At 40.2% G+C, this 18129-nt stretch overlaps 1 protein-coding gene across 1 annotated transcript in view; it reads left to right on the top strand.

Moving 5' to 3' along the window:
• The first annotated feature begins 462 nt into the window (after positions 1–462).
• SCAMP1 (secretory carrier membrane protein 1) overlaps positions 463–18129 on the top strand; it is a 42621-nt gene continuing 24954 nt past the window's right edge. The window contains exons 1-2 of the mRNA XM_048290514.1: positions 463–657; positions 14785–14862. Coding sequence (XP_048146471.1) covers positions 601–657; positions 14785–14862 — 135 coding nt within the window. The 5' untranslated portion in view covers positions 463–600. The remainder of the gene's footprint in view (positions 658–14784; positions 14863–18129) is intronic.

The following is an 18129-nucleotide window of genomic DNA, read 5'->3' as shown; positions in this document are numbered from 1 at the left end:
GGCCCAGCTGCCCTGCCGGGGAGTCCCCGGTCCTCCTTCCTCCACAGCTCCCAGCCAGAGATGGCTACCGAAGGCGCGGCACACATCCCCCTTTGCCCCCCACGAGCAGCTGCGACCGAGAACAGCCCCTAACGGCGCATCCTCCCACCAACAGCTTATGCCCAAGCCTCAGCCAGGCCGCGATCCGGCCCTTCCCGCACTCCGCACTCCTCCCGCCTCGCCACGCCCACGCCCACGCCCACGCCCACGCCCACGCCCACGCCCACGCCCACGCCCCAGGAGCGGCCCGACTCAGGCACAAACTCTACCCCCACCCGCCCCGGGTGCAGCCGCTCCGCCTTTATCCCTTTCTCCCTCCCAGGGCCGTCGCAAAGCCCTCCTCCCCGCACTTCACTTCCGGGGCGGCCATTTTGGGCGGTCCGTGGCCGGTCGGTGGGGCGGGGGCGGGCTCGGCCCGGGCCGCGGGGCTGTGACAGGGGCTGTGACAGCGGCTGTGACAGCGGCGGGGGGACACCTGCGCCGGGCACTGTCGGGGCGCCGCCGCAGGGGCAGAGCCGCCGTCCGGGGACCGCCGCGCCCGCCCGCCTGCCTGCCCCCGCCATGTCGGACTTTGACAGCAACCCCTTCGCCGACCCGGACCTCAACAACCCCTTCAAGGTGAGGGGGCGGCGGGCGGCCGTGAGGTTTCCTTGGTGTCGGTCTGCGCGGAGCCGCGGGCATCCCGCGGAAGGAAGGAAGGAAGGAAGGAAAGAAGGAAGGAAGGACGGAAAGGGGGGGAAGGGAATAAAGAAGGAAGGAGGGAAGGCAAGGGCCCCGTGGGAGCTGCGGGCCGGGGTCTCTACCCTCAGCGGGCCGTGGAGGCTCGGAGTGGGGGTGGGGGCAGGGCGCGGAGGATAAACAGCGTTTCACGACTTCAGGGTTCCATGTTTCCTTCTGTAGCTAAAATAGTACAAGTTTTATTTCATTTGCGTTATTTCGATGGAAAAAAAAGAAAAGTTGTTGTTTTTTTGGGTTTTTTTGACCCTAGCTTTGTGCTAGGGGTAGCACTACTACTGTCTTTTTTATTTCGTCTGCTTGAGCCAAATAGTTGAGCTTAATGAATTAGTGAATTTAGCCTCTTTTTCTTCTCCAGCCTCCTCCCACCCCCTTCAAGCTTACTGGTTCCCTTACCTTATGTCTGAAGTAATCAGGGTACCAATAGCTGGACAAGATTTCTGTGCTGCATCTCAAACTGCATTATTGTAATGTACTATAAAGCTTTTAGGTTTTGCACTGTTGACTTGTCATACAGCTGTGAATTCTTTCTTCACTGGCTTCAGCTGTCAAAACCAACTGACCTCCCTGGATGCTTCCACTCATGTTCTTTTCTTTCTTTTTTATTTGGATCTAGTTCAACTAACTTCTGAAGCTACCTACTTTCATAATATTACTGAACTTCTTGCAGACACTTCAAAGCACACCCAATAGTATATGGCAGCGAGTTTGGAATGTTAGCTGGAATAATTAAGCTTTTTAAAAATTGAGCTGCCACATTTCAAGCATACTTCTGTTCACATAGATGCTGGGAGCATAACGTTCCTCATGTTTGTTCATTAGAGTTTGTCTGAATCATTAGTTTAGTTTTTGTGGTCATAAAACATAGGTGATAGTATTCATTAGGCTAGAATTCCTTAGGCTAAGATCTGTTTTCACTTGTTGTACAGAATGCAATGACGTTCCAGATGAGCACAAGTCCTGGTGTCAAGTCTGCTGCCAACAATAGTTTGGGCTGGTACCAATCTCAGTGAGCACTGTTCTTTTTGGCACCAAGCACTGAAAAGGTGTCATTCTGGAATGTGTTTTCAGCAACAGAAATACATTATGCTTCTCTTCCTACTTCCATACTTCTTGTAATAGTTAATCAAATAACATCTAGCAAAATCCAGGGCAGTGAGGGGTATTAGACGCAGTGTAGCTGCCTCTGCAGTGCTCATCAGACCATGTAACTGGTCCTGTGTAGTGTTGCGAGACCTAAACTAGGCACGTACCTGAATTATACTTCCAGTTTGAAGACATTGCTTAAAGTGCAAAAGCTTATTCCAGTTTCTTTTCAGAGAAAGACTTCTATTGTAACTGTTGGGCAGAATCCATGCTTTGCTTCTCATCTGCAGTGCATCATGATAAAAAGACTATAACAGCTTTTCTGTAACTTGAAGCTCTCTGTTTGGATTTCTTTATTTGCAGAAGATGATTCCAGAAAGCCGTGTACTTTTTCAGAGGCTTTTTTCCTTTCCTTCAGTCTTTGCTAACTTCTGTCACATTCTACTGCCCACAAAAGATAATCTTTGCATACCTTTATTACCTGTGCATTTAACTTGAAGGGGCAAAAGGTCTCATATATAACTGAAAGCTTGATGGCAAAACAGCTCTGAAATTAGTGGGTATTAATGCATGTATATATGTAAGTTTTGTCTGTGTGTTTTAAAATACTTTACGCATAGAACCAGTATTTCCAAATGGACTCTGACAGCCTAAATCATGTTGTCAAAACACTGTATCCTTATGTACTTGTATTTCTGTCTTTGCTTGATAATTTTATGTATGATGTGATTAGTTGTTTTCTTTGCTCTTGAAGCTACTTCCTGTGCTAATGTGAAATCACAAAGTAGTGTGGCAGAGAAGGCGTGGGAAGGCATCAGGTGGAAGAGTTGTTGCCAAGGTCTAAAGATAGATCCTTTTTTTCTTTAAATATTTTGGTTTTATTGACTATCTGTGATCTACATGGGAGGTTTCCTGTGACTGTTCTTACGCTTTTTAATAAAAAGATTAGAGCAGAGCTTCTTGCTTGATGTTAAATCAAATAAAAGTGTTCTCTGGAAAGAGAAAGGTAAAGCATAAACATGTACTGTGCTCAATATTTTTGGTAGTTAGTACTTTCAGAAGTCTAAAAGTAAATTATCTGCTGGAGAACCTGAAATTAGCTTACCTGGCTTGATCATGAAATGCTGTGGATTTTGAGACAAGCGGCTACCTAACGTTTGCATTTTTGTTTTTTTTTTACTCTTTGTTGCTTTAAAAAAGCAACAAACTGGAACTGAATCCAGAGTCAGGTATGCTTTTGAAGTCATAGTTTTCCTCTCTAAATAAATGTCTTCTGAATGCCATACCGACAAAGCCAAAAGATGGGGTTTTTTGAAAGACTAGAGGGTACTCAAACAAACATATAAGTGACATGCTAACATCTACAAGCTTTTGATCATGTTAAAGTTGTGCAGAAAAAAATGCACTCATGTACCATAACAATGAAGATGTGAGAATCCTGTTATATGTATATGTTATGATGTAGCAGCAGTGTGAAGAAGTACACAGTTGGTGTAACCTCAGATATCATAATTGGAAGCAAGCTAGTAATGAAATCTATTTAATTTCGTTTACTAAGAAGCACTTGTCATAGCCTGTGAGCGTGAATTCACACTTTGTCAAGTTCTCACTTACAAATGGTGCAGTCCCACAGCACCCAAAAAGGGTGAGCAGCACAGATGTGGTAATGGTAACTGCATTCGGTGCTGGGCAAGTCTATAGAGAGGAGACAGATCTGAGCCCAAATTAGAAAGCCAAGTCAGAATCAGGATCATGTCCAGTGAAAGTAAACAGGGTCAGCCAGCAGTCCTCTGATGACCAGGTGAGGTGTTAGTAAGGAGTGGGGTCTGACCACTTATAAGGTGTTTGGGAACCTTTAGGATCCTGACAGTTTATCTTGAATAGGCTAAAGCAGCATGAAATAAATTTTGTATGACAAAACAAAGGCACATTTCTAATGTAGCTGTCACTTTGTGGTTTGTTGTTTTTTTTTTTTTTAATGTCATAGGATAGTTGATAGTTGTAGTCTTCTGTCTAGGGAGGTGATACAGTTACAAAGGTTCTGAAATAGCAGTCTCAAAATTCAGTGTAAGTATCATTTACTCTGAAACAATCAGCAGTTCATCTACAATAAAAATTGTTGGTTCTGTGTTCTTGGTTTGATTTTTTTTTTTCTTTTATAAGTGAACAATCCTACTACTCAGAGAAGTTTTTTTAGGTAGAACTATGAATTTTATAGACCTTTGAATCTTGGCAGATAGGCAGCAGAAGGTTTGAAAACTGACTGTTAGTTACTGAAACATGAAACAGTTATTTTTTGGTTGCTGTAGAATGAGAACGACAAAGACTGAGTTGTGTGATGAAGTCTATTGGGCCAGTTCATCTGATATGCTTGCTCTGTGCAGATGCATGTATCTGGCACTATAGAAATTATGATAGGCCTGAAAACTAAGGTACATTTCTGTTCAAATGTGAATGGTGACCTTCAAGGAAAAGCCTAACCAGTATGAGATAAGAAGATTTTTTTCTGGGTCAGTTTTTGTGTGGGAGCGCACAATCAAAGAAAACCTCAAATGTATGTAATGCTAAGCATTTGAGTAGTTTCTTTGAGTGGCATTAGGTATCCAAACTGTGGTTACGTTTGAGTTGTTGCTCCAAAAAGACACATCTTACATAGTTCTGTTATGACTGACATTCTTGTTTGGATTGCTGAGATGCTCTTAAGATACCTAAAAATGGCACTGAATTGCTCCCACTGAGGTCACAGGATTACTTGAGTCACTAGAGCTAAGTGCAGAAGTAATTCCAATTATAAATTGGGTATTACACTTAATCTTGACTCATATGACCACAAATTAATCTTCTCTCTGGTTTGGCGGGAAATGCAACGTGGAGGTTTGATACTGAAAGCAATGGTGCAAATGACTGTTACCTTCTATGGCAGCAGAATCTATACAATTTATACCTTGGTTGCTGAAGTGAAGCTAAAGTGATAGAAACTTACAGGAAGAAAGAGAAGTCCTGATTTTTTTTTTTTTTTTTTTTTTTTTTGAAGGATTGGGACACTTTATTGTATAAAGTGTTTGTGTAGCTTTAGAATGAAGAAGTTTTGTCTCATGCCTATGTGCATAACTGTGTTTTAATTCTTGTATCTGACTATAAAATATACTGATTTAAGTTGTCTGTCCTAAAGTTAGTAAAGGACATAAAATACTGATATTTTTTCTGACTTCTACTAGCTGGTTTCCCTTCATGTCTTCAAAAATTATGAACTCCCCTAAATCTCGCATAATTTAATGCTGAACATTGTGGTAGTGGGTTGTCCTTTAGCTGTTCTGCATGGTAGTTGGCTTTCAAGAGGACACTTCACCAGTGCTGTAACTGCACTGTAATCTATTAAAACTGCAAAGTGTTGTAGTCGTTATTCAGTATCTGTTATAACTGTGTTTTTCTCCCTAGATTTTCACTGAAGTGTTAGCACATATTGCATAGTGTTTTTATTGCACTGTATACTGTGCAAAGAGGAACATAACACACATATCAGAGCTGGGAAAGGAGAACAATTTGAGAACAGCTGTGAGATGGAGGTGGTAATTTTTTAGGCATCCAGTACTCCATTGCAAGATGAGGCTGGTGCAAACTTTAGGACAAATTTGACCTTGTCAGCCTCTGAAGTTCTTTTACGTTTCAGAGGTGGGGACCTTGTCTTCTCAGTAGCTTAGAACCCTTCACAGCACTGCTTTTATGTGATGGATATGGCAGATAACAGGCACCACTCAAAAGCCAAGTATAAGAAATCCCAGTGGGCTACTTCTGCATTATTCAGTTTAATAATTGTGTTCTGGCAGAGTGGGAATGAAAACTATTTGAACATCATTTAATGACGGGATAGGAAAATGGCTGGTAAGTGATCAATATGTTAAACTTGAAAAACTTGGAATTATGAAAGAACTGTTTTGCGGCTACTAGGATATTTTTATTTTTTTATTATTATAAGTCCAGAAATAATTTTTTATAAATGTTTATTCAATGTTCATTTATTCAATGTGTGGGTCTTGTGGGACTGAGAAACACTCCAGAACCTATTTATGAAAAGTGTGTTGGATAATTTTCTCTTTGGTTAAGAAATCAAAAAAGTCAGACCAGTAGTTTCAGGCATTTTGTGTTGCATTTTTGCTTAATTTTCTGACCCAGTGGTGTTATCTTAGGGAGTACTCCACAGAGAGCAGGAAGTACAACAGTTACTGTTACTATAACCTCCTCCCACCGCCAAAATGAAAATCCACAAAACTTCAGGATGAACTCTTACTTAAGCGTGTGCTATTATTTTGCTCCTATTTAGAAAAAGGCTATTATGAATTTGGTATAGGGAATAAGTTATAGTAATCAATGGAGAACTTAGCTGGAAATGGAAAAAAAATATCCTATTCATCTAGAAAAGCCTTTCGGTTCGAGTGGTAGGGTAAGAAATCCTAGTTGGTCAGGATTGATTTTGTTAGATTTGTGGAGCTAATCCCATGATTTTCCCCTTCATGGATTCGCCGGTCTGAATCCAGTCTTGGTAGACCTCTGGCTTCTGTAATACAGTCAGACTTTAAAGGAATGACACCTTTACTGAGAATATTGAGTAGTTGGGAGTGGTTGGGTTATGCCTCTTTTGCTTTCTGGGAGCTTCCTTCCAGCACAAAACACAAAAGAAAAAATGTACAGCTAGGTGAAGGTGAGGTTATGAAACAGTAAATGCCGAAGAAGTTTCAAAGTGAAGACTGGTTGATGTCAGTGACTGGTGAAGCAGTAGGCTGCATAAAGCTTATGTGTGGGAATCTTGAAATAAAAGAGAAAAATTGTAGGGTGGCAGAACTAAAGGATAGCCAGTGACTGAGGAGGGAGGTTATAGGATTGATACAGTGAATTAATATAACGATACTTTATTTTAGGAGCTTTTGTGTTGAGGAGAACTGTTTTCTTGGTTTGCAACTATTCTAGGCATTGAAAGATCATTGTTAACATAGAGCTAAGGTAAAAAATTAAGATTTCTACAGTCTTCTTCTGTAGCTTGTCTCTTAGCTGTACTTAGGGAGATGTGTAACTGATGAAGTGTTATCCATGTTTACTTCTTTTTATTTCATTCACTAAAAATAATTAGTTCTCTTCTTTTAAAATTCATTTTGATGTTCATAGTATATTGTTTCTCTTTAATCTTTTTATAACGAGGTATACTTCTGTCTGCTTCCTCAGATTATTTGGCACTGTCCTATGAATTCTGTGTAAATTTAAAAAAAAAAAGGCAAAAAGAAAAAAAAAAGAAAAATCGTCACATTTAAGCAGAGCATTTTAGTTTTATGCTTTTTTCTAATCAGCATGATTATTGTGTTCTTTTGATGTACAATACTCCTGGTATCCAGTTCTTGGAAGATACTTGTCTTTCATTCTTGCCCTTGTCAGTGAGGATTAAAAATTTATCTTACTATCCTATTCTTAGTAGTTACCTTTGTTCCTCCTGTTCTTTTCCTTGTAAATGTATTTTATGCATATTTCCCTGTTCCTCATTCCTACTATTTTTTTTGGTTCTGTTTAGCTTAAGTGATCTTTATTTGAAATTGTTTTCAATTGCTGATGTGTTGTAAAAACATAATCTCTATCCAAGTCAGTGTTTAGTGTTTATAAGCCCCATTTCCTGACCTCTGCAATAAAATACTGCTTTTACTTCCCGGCTGGTCCTTGGGACTAAACTGAAAAAATGTTCTGTGCAGGAAATGCTTTTGTCTTCTTGGTAGAAGAGAGGGTATCCCACTAAGTGAAAAGTTTTTTCCGCAGTATGAATGACAGTTTGGAGGGGCTGATTCCTAGTTCACTATATTATCTTCACTGTAAAGAAATCAAAATCACAACTAAAAATGTAAACTTAGCTGATGGTCTTTTTTGGATTATTACTAGATTATGTATTCTTTCAAAGTATTTTACTGATGGTGGAACAATTCTGGACCCATATGCAGTGAACAGTAATACCAAGCATTGTTACAGATTTATTTACTTCAGTCTTTAATTTGCTAGTGTCTTCTGTGTTAGTGGAACTGATAGCTGATGACTAGTTTTGGTCTCCTAGACAACAATTTTATTTTTTAAATAGCTGCAGAAGCTCACATAGAATGGATTATTCTGCTCTGTTTTAAACATTCTCGTTTGTAGTTAATTGTGTTTGTACACCCTCTGTGATAACTGGGTATTCAGTTAATTTTATCTGAGTGATGTGAGCATAATTTGTTAGTTTGGCACAGAAGATGTTTTCAATACTTCTGTAGGTGCCCTTACGAATGTGAAATATAAATGTGTTGTTTGTTCTGGGTGTGTTTTGTTAGTTTGTGTTACTGTTTGTTGGGATGTTTTTCCTGACTTTTCCATTTTTGGCATAAAAAGTAGGTTGCTGCTTGAACCTGTCTTGTAGGGATTAAAAAAAGTGTGCTACATATTTGCTTTTGAGATGGACATTATAGGAGAAAGGCTGCAAGAAGCAGGTAAAATGAAAGATTTAGATGGAAAATGACTAACTTAAATTTTGCTACTTTCTTAAAACTTTGGTCTCCTAGACTATTTCAGATCTTGAAAATGTCGTCTGAAATGATTGTGTGTGGCTTAAATGCACCAATAGCTACAGTGGCTGGATATGAAAAATAGTCTGTTTTTAATTCTGTTCTGTGGTTGTATGACTAATAGTTAAGTAAAAAGGTCAGAAGCTCCAGGTTTGAACTGGCAGGAGTTTAGGTGGAATAAGGCTGAGTGGAATATCAGATATGGAAAATAAATTACTACAGCATAGATTCACTTATTCCTGTGGAATATTGGTTTTTACTGTTTTTAACCATTAGAATATGCATGTCATGCAACACAGAAATTTGATAGCATTCATTTAAATGCCACTTCGTCTGAGTATGTCGTCCTGCACAACATTTATTATTTGTATTCATTATTCAAACCCTGAACAATTTTTAAATTTAATGTGTTTTTTTATTCTGCAGTAGTGAGTATGAGTGCTTCACGGTTTTCCTCACTGTGTTTAGATGAGTTGGCATTTGCTCCATTTTTAAAATGAGATGCAGTGAGTATAAGGTAAATGATTCAAAACAATTCTTTGTGTTTTGTGGGATGTGAGGTCTAATCTCTTCAGAAATATTGTAAGTAGTCTTTTGAAATATGAAGTGTAGCTCCTGTTGGCATCAGTCATTTGTGCACTGTAGGTGTTCAGAACAATTAGTATAGCACCTACACGTGGGCACCCTGACTGTGAAGAGCTGAGGATAGTTCTAGCAATGAATGAGTTATAGGAGAGATGCAAATTTCTAGGCTGGTATTTGCCTCCTTCAGCTGTGAGATTTCCTCTTTTCCAGTGATGACTAGTTTATTTTGAGTCTTTCTGTGTCACAAACTTCTGCTGTAGTCCAGACTGTGTAATTCAAGTTTTCTGAGTACAGAATTTGAGTGCTACTTGCAGTGGTGGTGTTCAATTTGTGTATTTCAATACAACTGTAATTTTCTTTCTTTACTAAGTAATGAAACTTTACTTGAATAGCACTGTTACTGAATGTCCTCTGGGTCATTCAGGTTTTTTTTAGAGCTGCTGCTACTTTAGCAAACAATAGTAGTATTTGGCAGAGGTGTAGCAATTGTTAATGCAAAATGGGAATGGACTTCAGATAGAGGGCTTCTTGCTTTAATCACTGTGTGTGTTTAAGTGTTCAACTTACTTTTGAGTGCTAAGACTGTTGCTCTATTACCCTTGGTTGTCTCAGCATATGTTTCTTTTCATTTTGAGTGTTAGAATGTCACAGTAGATGTACAAAGAGATCTAAGGAGCTTTTTGGCCCTGGTCTTCTCTGAAACACTTTGAGGAAAAAAAGGCTTTCTTTCATCAGATACTTACTATTTATTAGAAACTGTTTATATATTTCTGAATATAGATTGCTCTTCTGAATTTGACCACTGTTTCGTGCATTTCAGAAATGGCTGCTGTTCAGTGGGTCTTATGAGTCTGATATTGTAGTTATTGAAGTAATTGAATTTATTGTCTGCAAGCACAATTGGGCTGAGTTATTTGGTTAGTAGTGCACTCTTCAAACACAACTTCAGTGTTGAAATACACTTTTTAAGCAGCTAATTCAACCTAAAATGCTAAGTGCTATTCAAGTAATAATAATTAGACCTGCTGTTTCACTGTGTGGCTGATGGTTAGTGATCACAAGTTGCTTATGTGTCTATACTTGAACATTTCTGTTTAAAAGAGGGAATTATATGAGAACATTTTTGAGAGGGGTATCATACTGAAAGCATGAACAAAGTGCTTTATGCTCTGCTAATTGACATTAACATGTAAAGACTGGAATAAGTGTACTAGGTCTGACTAGGATGGAGTTAATTTTTTTCGTAGCAGTCCTTATCTTGCTGTGTTTCAGATTTGTAACAAGAGCAGTGCTGGGAAGGCACCAGTGTGCTTGCACATTGCTGTGCAGTGCTTGCACAGCACCAAGACCACCTTTGTTTTCACACTCTTGCTTCCTCAGGGAATAGACTTGGGCAAGGGGCTGGGACGGGACACGGGCAGGACTGCTGACCCCAGCTGACCAGGGGGATCTTTCATGCTGTGTAACATTGTGCTTGGCAGCAGTGCTGGTGGTGGTGGTAGTGGGGGGGTCTGTTCCAAGCAACCATTGCTCAGAAACTGAATGGGCATGTGTCTATTGGTGGGAGGTGGTGAGCAATTGCCTTTGCATGACTTGGGGAGTTTTGTTGCCTTTTTTTTTTTTGCTTCTACCTTCCCCTCTCCCCTCCCACCTTTAAACTGTATTTTTTCGTAACAACCACAAGTTTTATTTGTTTTTTCCTTTTTAGTTCTCTCCCTCATCCCACTGCAGAGAGCAGTGAGTGAGCAACCAGTTTGGGGGCTTTGCTGCTGGCTACAATACACACACCACAATAAGATAAAAGTTTTCAGCTGTATACAGCTTTCTACTATTCTGGATATTGAATTATGAAATTGTCTTATTTGTATTAACTTTGTTTTAACTTCATCTTTTTTGATCTTGTACTGATGAATCTAGTAAACCAATGTGTAATTCAAATGATATATTTAATGATTCCCTTATTTTTTATGTACTTTTCTATTCAACATTTCAAGTAATTTTTCGTTGAATTTTGACAAGAAACATGCTCACCAGACCATGCTTTCCTTCTTTTTTGTCCCTCAGCTGCACGGTATTTTGTGATAGCCATTTAACCAAAGAAAATGGTAACAAGGAATTAGTTTACCAGTTTATGCAAGACCTGATGATACTTTAGTTGTAACAATGTATCGAGTCTAGGATGGTAACTACTGCAGACTTGTGAGGGAGACTGTCACCAGCATGGCTTTTTTGAAATACCTAATTAAAGTGTGAGTCAAATATAGGAAAGCTGATGTTGAATTGCATTTAACATTGTTTTGTATACATTTTTAGAAAGGGTGATTCTTGTCCAGTGACCATTAAAATACTGCTTTGCAACTAAATGTAAGCTTTAACAAAAACTGTTTTGTGACCAGAAGGGTGTTGTTTTAAGTATGCTTATGTACGTGAATTTGTTTTAAATGTGCAACATATAATTAATTTTTGATGCAATGATTTTTCTTAAGCTTTTTTATAGCAAACTTTTAAAATTGCCTCTAATGAATAATTTTGTGGCTAGCTATTGGGAAAAACAGAGTTGTTCTCATTTGCTCTGTCCCTTAGGATTTTAGAGCTGATAGGTGTTCTAACCTGTTTTTTTCTAGCTGTAAATAAGTTGACTGCAGCCATGAAGAAAGTCATCTTCCTACATTGGCAGATAAAGCTTCTGCTAACAAGACTAACCTAATGCCATAATAGATGCTGATTCTAAGAAGGCAGATTTTGTGTTTAAATTTGGTTTTTTTTAAATTTAGCTTAATAATTTGTGTATTTACTTAAATGTAGATTAAGTCACTTATTGTATTTTTAAAAAATTTTGACATTTATGCAATAGAATCATAGAACAGCTTGGGTTGGAAGGGACCTTAAAGATTATCTAGTTCTGTCCCCCCTGCCGTAGGCAGGGACACCTTCCACTAGACCAGGTTGCCCAGAGCTCCGTCCAGCCTGGCCTTGAACATTTCCAGGGATGGGATATCCACAACTTCCTTGGGCAACCTGTTCCAGTGTCTCACCACCCTCACAGTAAGGAATTCCTTCCTAATACCTAACCTAAACCTACTCCCTTTCAGTTTGAATCCACACCCCTTGTCGTGTCATTGCATGCTCTTGTAAAAAGTCTCTCTCCATCTTTCTTGTAGGCCCCTTCAGGTACTGGAAGGCCACAATTAGGTCATCCTTAAGCCTTCTGTTTTCCAGGCTGAAAAAATCAAATTCTCTCAGCCTGTCTTCATAGGAGAGATGCTCCATCCTGTTGGGGTCCCTCCCCTGCCGTGTAGCCCTGGGAGAGGGGCCCTGAGGGCACAGACACGGGGCTTCCCTGCCCCTGCTCAGCCTCGTTCCCATTGGTTGGTTTGTGTTCCCTGCGCGGGCAGAAGGACCCTTGGGCCCGTGACTGGGACAGTTCCTGGGCAGAGCTCCGGCCATGCGGCTGGAGAAATAAACATCTCTGAAACAGCTAGCAAGAATCTGTCTGTCCATATATATTTCCTTTCCACGGGACGCCTGGTTTAGTATATGCATGTGGCAGTATCCCCACTGCAACACCATCCCTCTGATCCTCTGGTTGGCCTCCTCTGGACTCGCTCCAACATCTCCATGTCCTTCCTGTGCTGGGACCCCAGAGCTGGATGCAGCACTGCAGGTGGGGTCCCAGCAGAGCAGAGCAGAGGGGCAGAATCCCCTCCCTGGCCCTGCTGGCCACACTGCTTTGGATGCAGCCCAGGACACGTTTGGCTCTCTGGGCTGTGAGTGCCCACGGCTGGGTCATGTCCAGCCTCTCAGCCACCAGCACCCCCAAGTCCTTCTGGGCAGGGCTGCTCTGATCTGTCCATCCCCCAGCCTGTGCTGATACCAGGGTTGCTCTGACCCAGGTGCAGCACCTTGCACTTGGCCTTGTTGAACCTCGTAAGATTCCCATGGGCTCTCTCCTAGAGCTTGTCCACATGCCTCTGGATGACATCCCATCCTTCAGCTGTGTCAACTGCACCACTCAGCTTGGGGTCATTTGCAAATTCACTGAGGGTGCACTCAATCTGTCTATGTTATTAATGAAGATATTAAATAACACTGGTCCCAATACAGATCCTTGAGAGACACTTGTCACTGATGTCTTGAATCACTTCCTGTCCCCCCACATGCCTTAGCACAGCCTCCAGGAGGATCTGTTCCATCATCTCCTAGGCACAGAGGTGAGACTGACAGGCCAGTAGTTCTCAGGGTTCTCCTTTCTACCCTTCTTAAAGATGGATACCATGTTTTCTATTTTCCAGTCGCCTGGGACTTGCCCTGAGTGCCATAACTTTTCAAATGTCATGGAGAGTGGATTGGCAACTCCATCAGCCAGTTCTCTCAAGACTCTCAGGTGCATCTTGTCAGGTCCCACAGACTTCGGTGAATTCAGGTTCCTCAGCTGGTCAAGAACCTAATCTTCTCTCACAGTGGGTAGTACTTTGTTCTCCCGGTTCTCCTCCTGTTGTCCATCCACTTCAGAGGTATGGGAAGAGAGGCTGCCTTTGAAGACTGAGGCAAAAATATTGAGTACCTCAGCCTTCTCCTCCTTCATTGTTACCAGTTTGCCATTGTTACCGGCTGCATTATCAGAGGGTGAACTTCTTTGACCTTCCTTTTCTGCTTAACATACCTGTAGAACCCCTTCTTGTTATTCTTTGCATCCTGTGTAAAGTTTTAAATGTATCTGTCTTTAAAGGAAATATGAATGTAAATACATATATAAATATATACACTTATTTTCTTCTCAGTCTTTATCAACTCTGGTTTGTTTTCTAATGTTGAACTTGGCTGTTGGAAATAAGAAAATATGTATATCTAAACATAACTGTTACAAAATATGTAAATAGTGTATTTATAGCTCTCTTGTATTTGATGTATGTATAAAATATTGTACATTTGTACATTCATGTAACTATAAATGTAACTAGCAGTATTGAATAAATGGATTTATTAATTTTCGAGAAAGCCTTCCTTTTGTCCAGTGGTATATTCTGAAGATGCAAAAACTTTAAGGCACAGAAACAATGTGGTGGAACCAGCCATCACGTGGAATAAGTACAGGTTTTTTTCAATAAGGTGGTGTGGTCCATTTTGGTGGGCACTTCTGCTCTTCTGCAGAACAAAGCCTGCCTGTCTCTAGCACAGAGAAGTATTTCATTCCTGAAATAGTTTCTGAAGCTAAATTTCAAGCAGTCTTTCTTGCTGTATCGTTAATTAAAGAAGAAAATAAACTTTTTCCTTAATTTTACTAATTCAGGTAGAAGCTAGATCAGAAGTGCTTTTGGCATTTTGGGACCCCATTTCTTCAGCTTCATTTTTATGAAATGTTTTTTCTGTTCCTGATGAGGTTGGATGTACTTCTGGGTAGGGAAATCCAAGGGTTAGAGAAAGCTCTTTTCTTCTGTTATACTTTTTGAGTGTCTAGGCATGGAGTCCAGTCGACAGCATAGCAGGTTAGAGTTTTTTTCCCTTCTTTGATGAGAACTTTTTTCCTTATAAATCAAGTAGATGACAGATGGGGTTTCTGTTATACTGCGTTAATCTAGGTTTTTAAGAAGCTCAGAATGAAAAGATGTTATTTTGGAGATAATGAGGTGGATGTTTACAGACTTCTTTAGTGAAAACAAACCTTTTTTACTTTGAAAGAAAATCTGAGTTTATATGATATAATGGTATGGGTGTTGACTTTTTGGTTATATACATGTGCATAAATTTACGCAACTGTTTCCGCTTCTAGGATCCTTCTGTTACACAAGTGACAAGAAATGTTCCTCCAGGGCTTGATGAGTACAATCCGTTCTCTGATTCAAGAACAGTAAGCACATTTATTTCTTAATCATGCTGTTAATCTTTTTTAGTTTGTGAGGTTTTATTTTCACAGTTGGGACTGATGTTGTAAAATGTATGATGGGCTAGATACGGATGGTGGAAGATGCGTAAGAATAGATAGTTCCATTAGGTTTTTGGAGGATGCATTGGCACGGCTGATTTAAGAGAGCTTTGATTTGTTAAGGAAGAGTGGCCTTCTGAAAGGGGACCAAAACAGAACTGAGTTTTTTCCCTGTTAATAAGCCTACTGATAGTCTGTCCTTATAGTTTTCTGCTTTTCACTGGCTTTGAAGCTTATGAGTGTGGCACACTTCCCCATCAGGGTTTTGATTTTGATTTCTGTTTCACTTAATGAAAATGTTGCTCAGAATTGAGGAAACATGGTGTTTCCATAACAGTCTACAGGCTTTGAATAGTGGTGCGGTAGTGAAAGGAAAAATTTATGTCAAATAAATATGTTTTATGTTTCTGATTTGTATGATTTCAACATACCTTGTGCTTTTCTGTTGTGGTGAGGAACACAAGAAATGGGATACTAAATTCCTACTGTAACTGCATTTTTCACTGGCTGCTTTTGATAGTGAAGATCTTGTGCAAGATGAGCAAAATGTGTGGCTGGTTATTTTCTGTCAATACAATTTATAAACATTCAAATACTGCATTTTTAAAATGCAGTGTTATTTTTTATGATGAATCTGGTAGTACTGTTAGGGAGTATTCGTATTTGAGTATTTGCAATGCCATGGATGGAGCGACACAATTCAGTCGTGAGAGAGAAGGAGCTCTATGTTCATTGATATAAACCAGCATTTTAACAAAGTTGCATAGCTGTTGCAATCTGGTTTAGACCCAGAAAAGCAAAGCAAGCTAAGTCTCTGTGCATAAACCGGAAAGAACTTAGAAGGTTCAAAATATCCCCAGAAACGAGATTAAAACCAAATGAGGTTAGATGTTGATGCCAAAAAATGGATGTATTTTATTTAATAGTAGAGAGGCAAAGAGAAGGGAAGAGAAAAGAGAGAAAGAAATAGAAAAAAAAAGTGTGTGGGGGGAGTGGGGGAACAGGGAGAGGTGACAGGGGTTAGGTGGAAGCAGATCACCCATCCGAGGGTCCCAATGATGTCTCGTTGCTCCCCTCCATCTGGTCTGCTCGTGGTGAGGGTCCCCCATCGCTGCTGTGGCCACGCCGCTACATGCTGCCACACCACGCTGCCACAGCACACCACACCACCACACGACACACCGCCACACGCAGAAGAGTGCAGAATTCCGTGGATTAATATACACTTTGGGCCAGGTGGGAACGCCCATGTGATTCTCTTGCAGGGGCTGGCTTGACACTGTCCCTTGCAACACTGAGGGTCTGTTGCATCATCTCTGGTGCTCTGGGGCAGGGTCTGGGGACCCCTTTGAGGGGGACCCCTGTGATGGGCCAACAAAAAGTAAATTCAGGGAATGGTGTAAATGTCAAATTAAATATCCTTGGCTGATCCTCAGTGGTTTTGTCTCTAGCTCCAACAGTGACCATGGAGATTATACTATGTCTTTTCCTCATGTTTCTGAAAAACAGCAATGAAGATGAGATTATACAATTAGTATTTCTGCTTCATCATTTAATGAAACCATGTTAAAGAAAGCTTTTAATCTCTTCCTGCTTCTAAGTCTTGAACTTCTCTGGGCACTCTGTGTATATAGATATGCCTGTATACCCATATATACCTATACACAATAATGCATATAGCAACCAATTTCAAATTGCTGCATTAAAAAAAATTGGAAAAATTCATTAGGGCGGTTGGGTTTTCAGTCATTGTTTCAAGAGATGTATTTCAATGGACTTTTTTTTTTTCAGCAAATTCCTGGGTGGCTCCCTATCCTTCCATCTTGTATCTAAACACAGTAGAAAAACACAGAAGTCTGTAGGAAACCAAAGTGATCATCCACTCCTGGCTTCTTTTGGAAGTTTTAACCTGCCCCCAGTAAATAAGCTTCACCCATATGAGGAAATCAATTCAAGAGAGAATGTCTTTTGAACACTTATCTCCAGTCAGCTGCTGAAAACAAGTTTAGTTAGATTAAATTTTTAAACTGTATTCTGATTATTTTTAAATTGATTATTGCTGAAGCCTTAGGCTGCAAACTGCTGACTTTCACCTTGAAAAGTTGAGCTAATCTTGAACTGTTACTTAATTTTGTGAAGGAAACCTCTAAGACAAGTGCAGACTGAAAGATTAAGAAGCTGCCGCTGTCAACAGAAGCGGCAATATATCCAGATAAAAACAGCTACAGATAAAGAATTCTATTAAGAACTAGTAGGCCCCAGATCAAAAATCGTATGGGACCAATAGGCATATGCAGGGCACATAAAGATCACGTGGAGAATGAGTTCATAGGTTGTAAAGCTATAAAAGCCCAGGGATTTCTTTTTTCTAGGTGTCTCTCAGCTCAAGCTGTCCTTACTGTGGTACCTGCCTGAAATCAAACATGGACTCTGCTGTGGGAAAACTAGGGTGAAGAAGTTTCTTTAACAAAAATTCTTCTCTTTAAGAGAGGTCTCAGTGATTTACTTTGTCTCTCAGTGCTGCTGTGACAGCAAGGCATGAATTAGAAAGATCAATCCCAGAAGTACCATCCGGGGTTGAAACAAAAAGGGTTATTGTACAGTGGGGTTGGTTGAATTTCAAGATACCGTATATTCATGTCAACGAGCAGTCAGAGACCATGGATCTATGAAGTAAAGTTCCTGTAAAAACAAATACAGCTGATGTACTTGCCTTGTCAAAATGTGGTGAGACAGCATGATACGGCTTTATCCATTCACAGGAGGTTATTGCAGTCCTCATAATACAAGTGTAGGTAATTAGCGTTAAGATTTGTACCCTTAAAAAGACAGAATTGCTGACCACCTGTCTTGTTGTGAATGACTTGTCAATCCCATGCAGGCTGTGAGCCACTCATCCCTACCCAAGTCCCTAAGACACCAATAGCACCTGGACAGGCAACCAACAGCACATGAACAGATAGGTATGACAAAATATACCAGGTCTAGCTTGCAAGGAATCTTGGGAGGTCATCTTTTTCAATCTCCTGGAACAGAAGTTGGTATCTTAAGTCTTACTGCTCAGCATGTTTTCCTGGGGAGTCTTGAGTTTTCCCCCACAGTATTTAATTACTTCACTGTGTTCTAGGAAGTAACAGGCAGCATCATTCTTTCCCAACTATTCCATGTATATACTGATCTATAAAGGAATAA

This window comes from Corvus hawaiiensis, chromosome Z (assembly GCF_020740725.1).
Source record: "Corvus hawaiiensis isolate bCorHaw1 chromosome Z, bCorHaw1.pri.cur, whole genome shotgun sequence".
NCBI lineage: Eukaryota > Metazoa > Chordata > Aves > Passeriformes > Corvidae > Corvus > Corvus hawaiiensis.
Note: the sequence above shows the minus strand (reverse complement) of the source record. Positions and strands in the feature narration are given on the sequence as shown.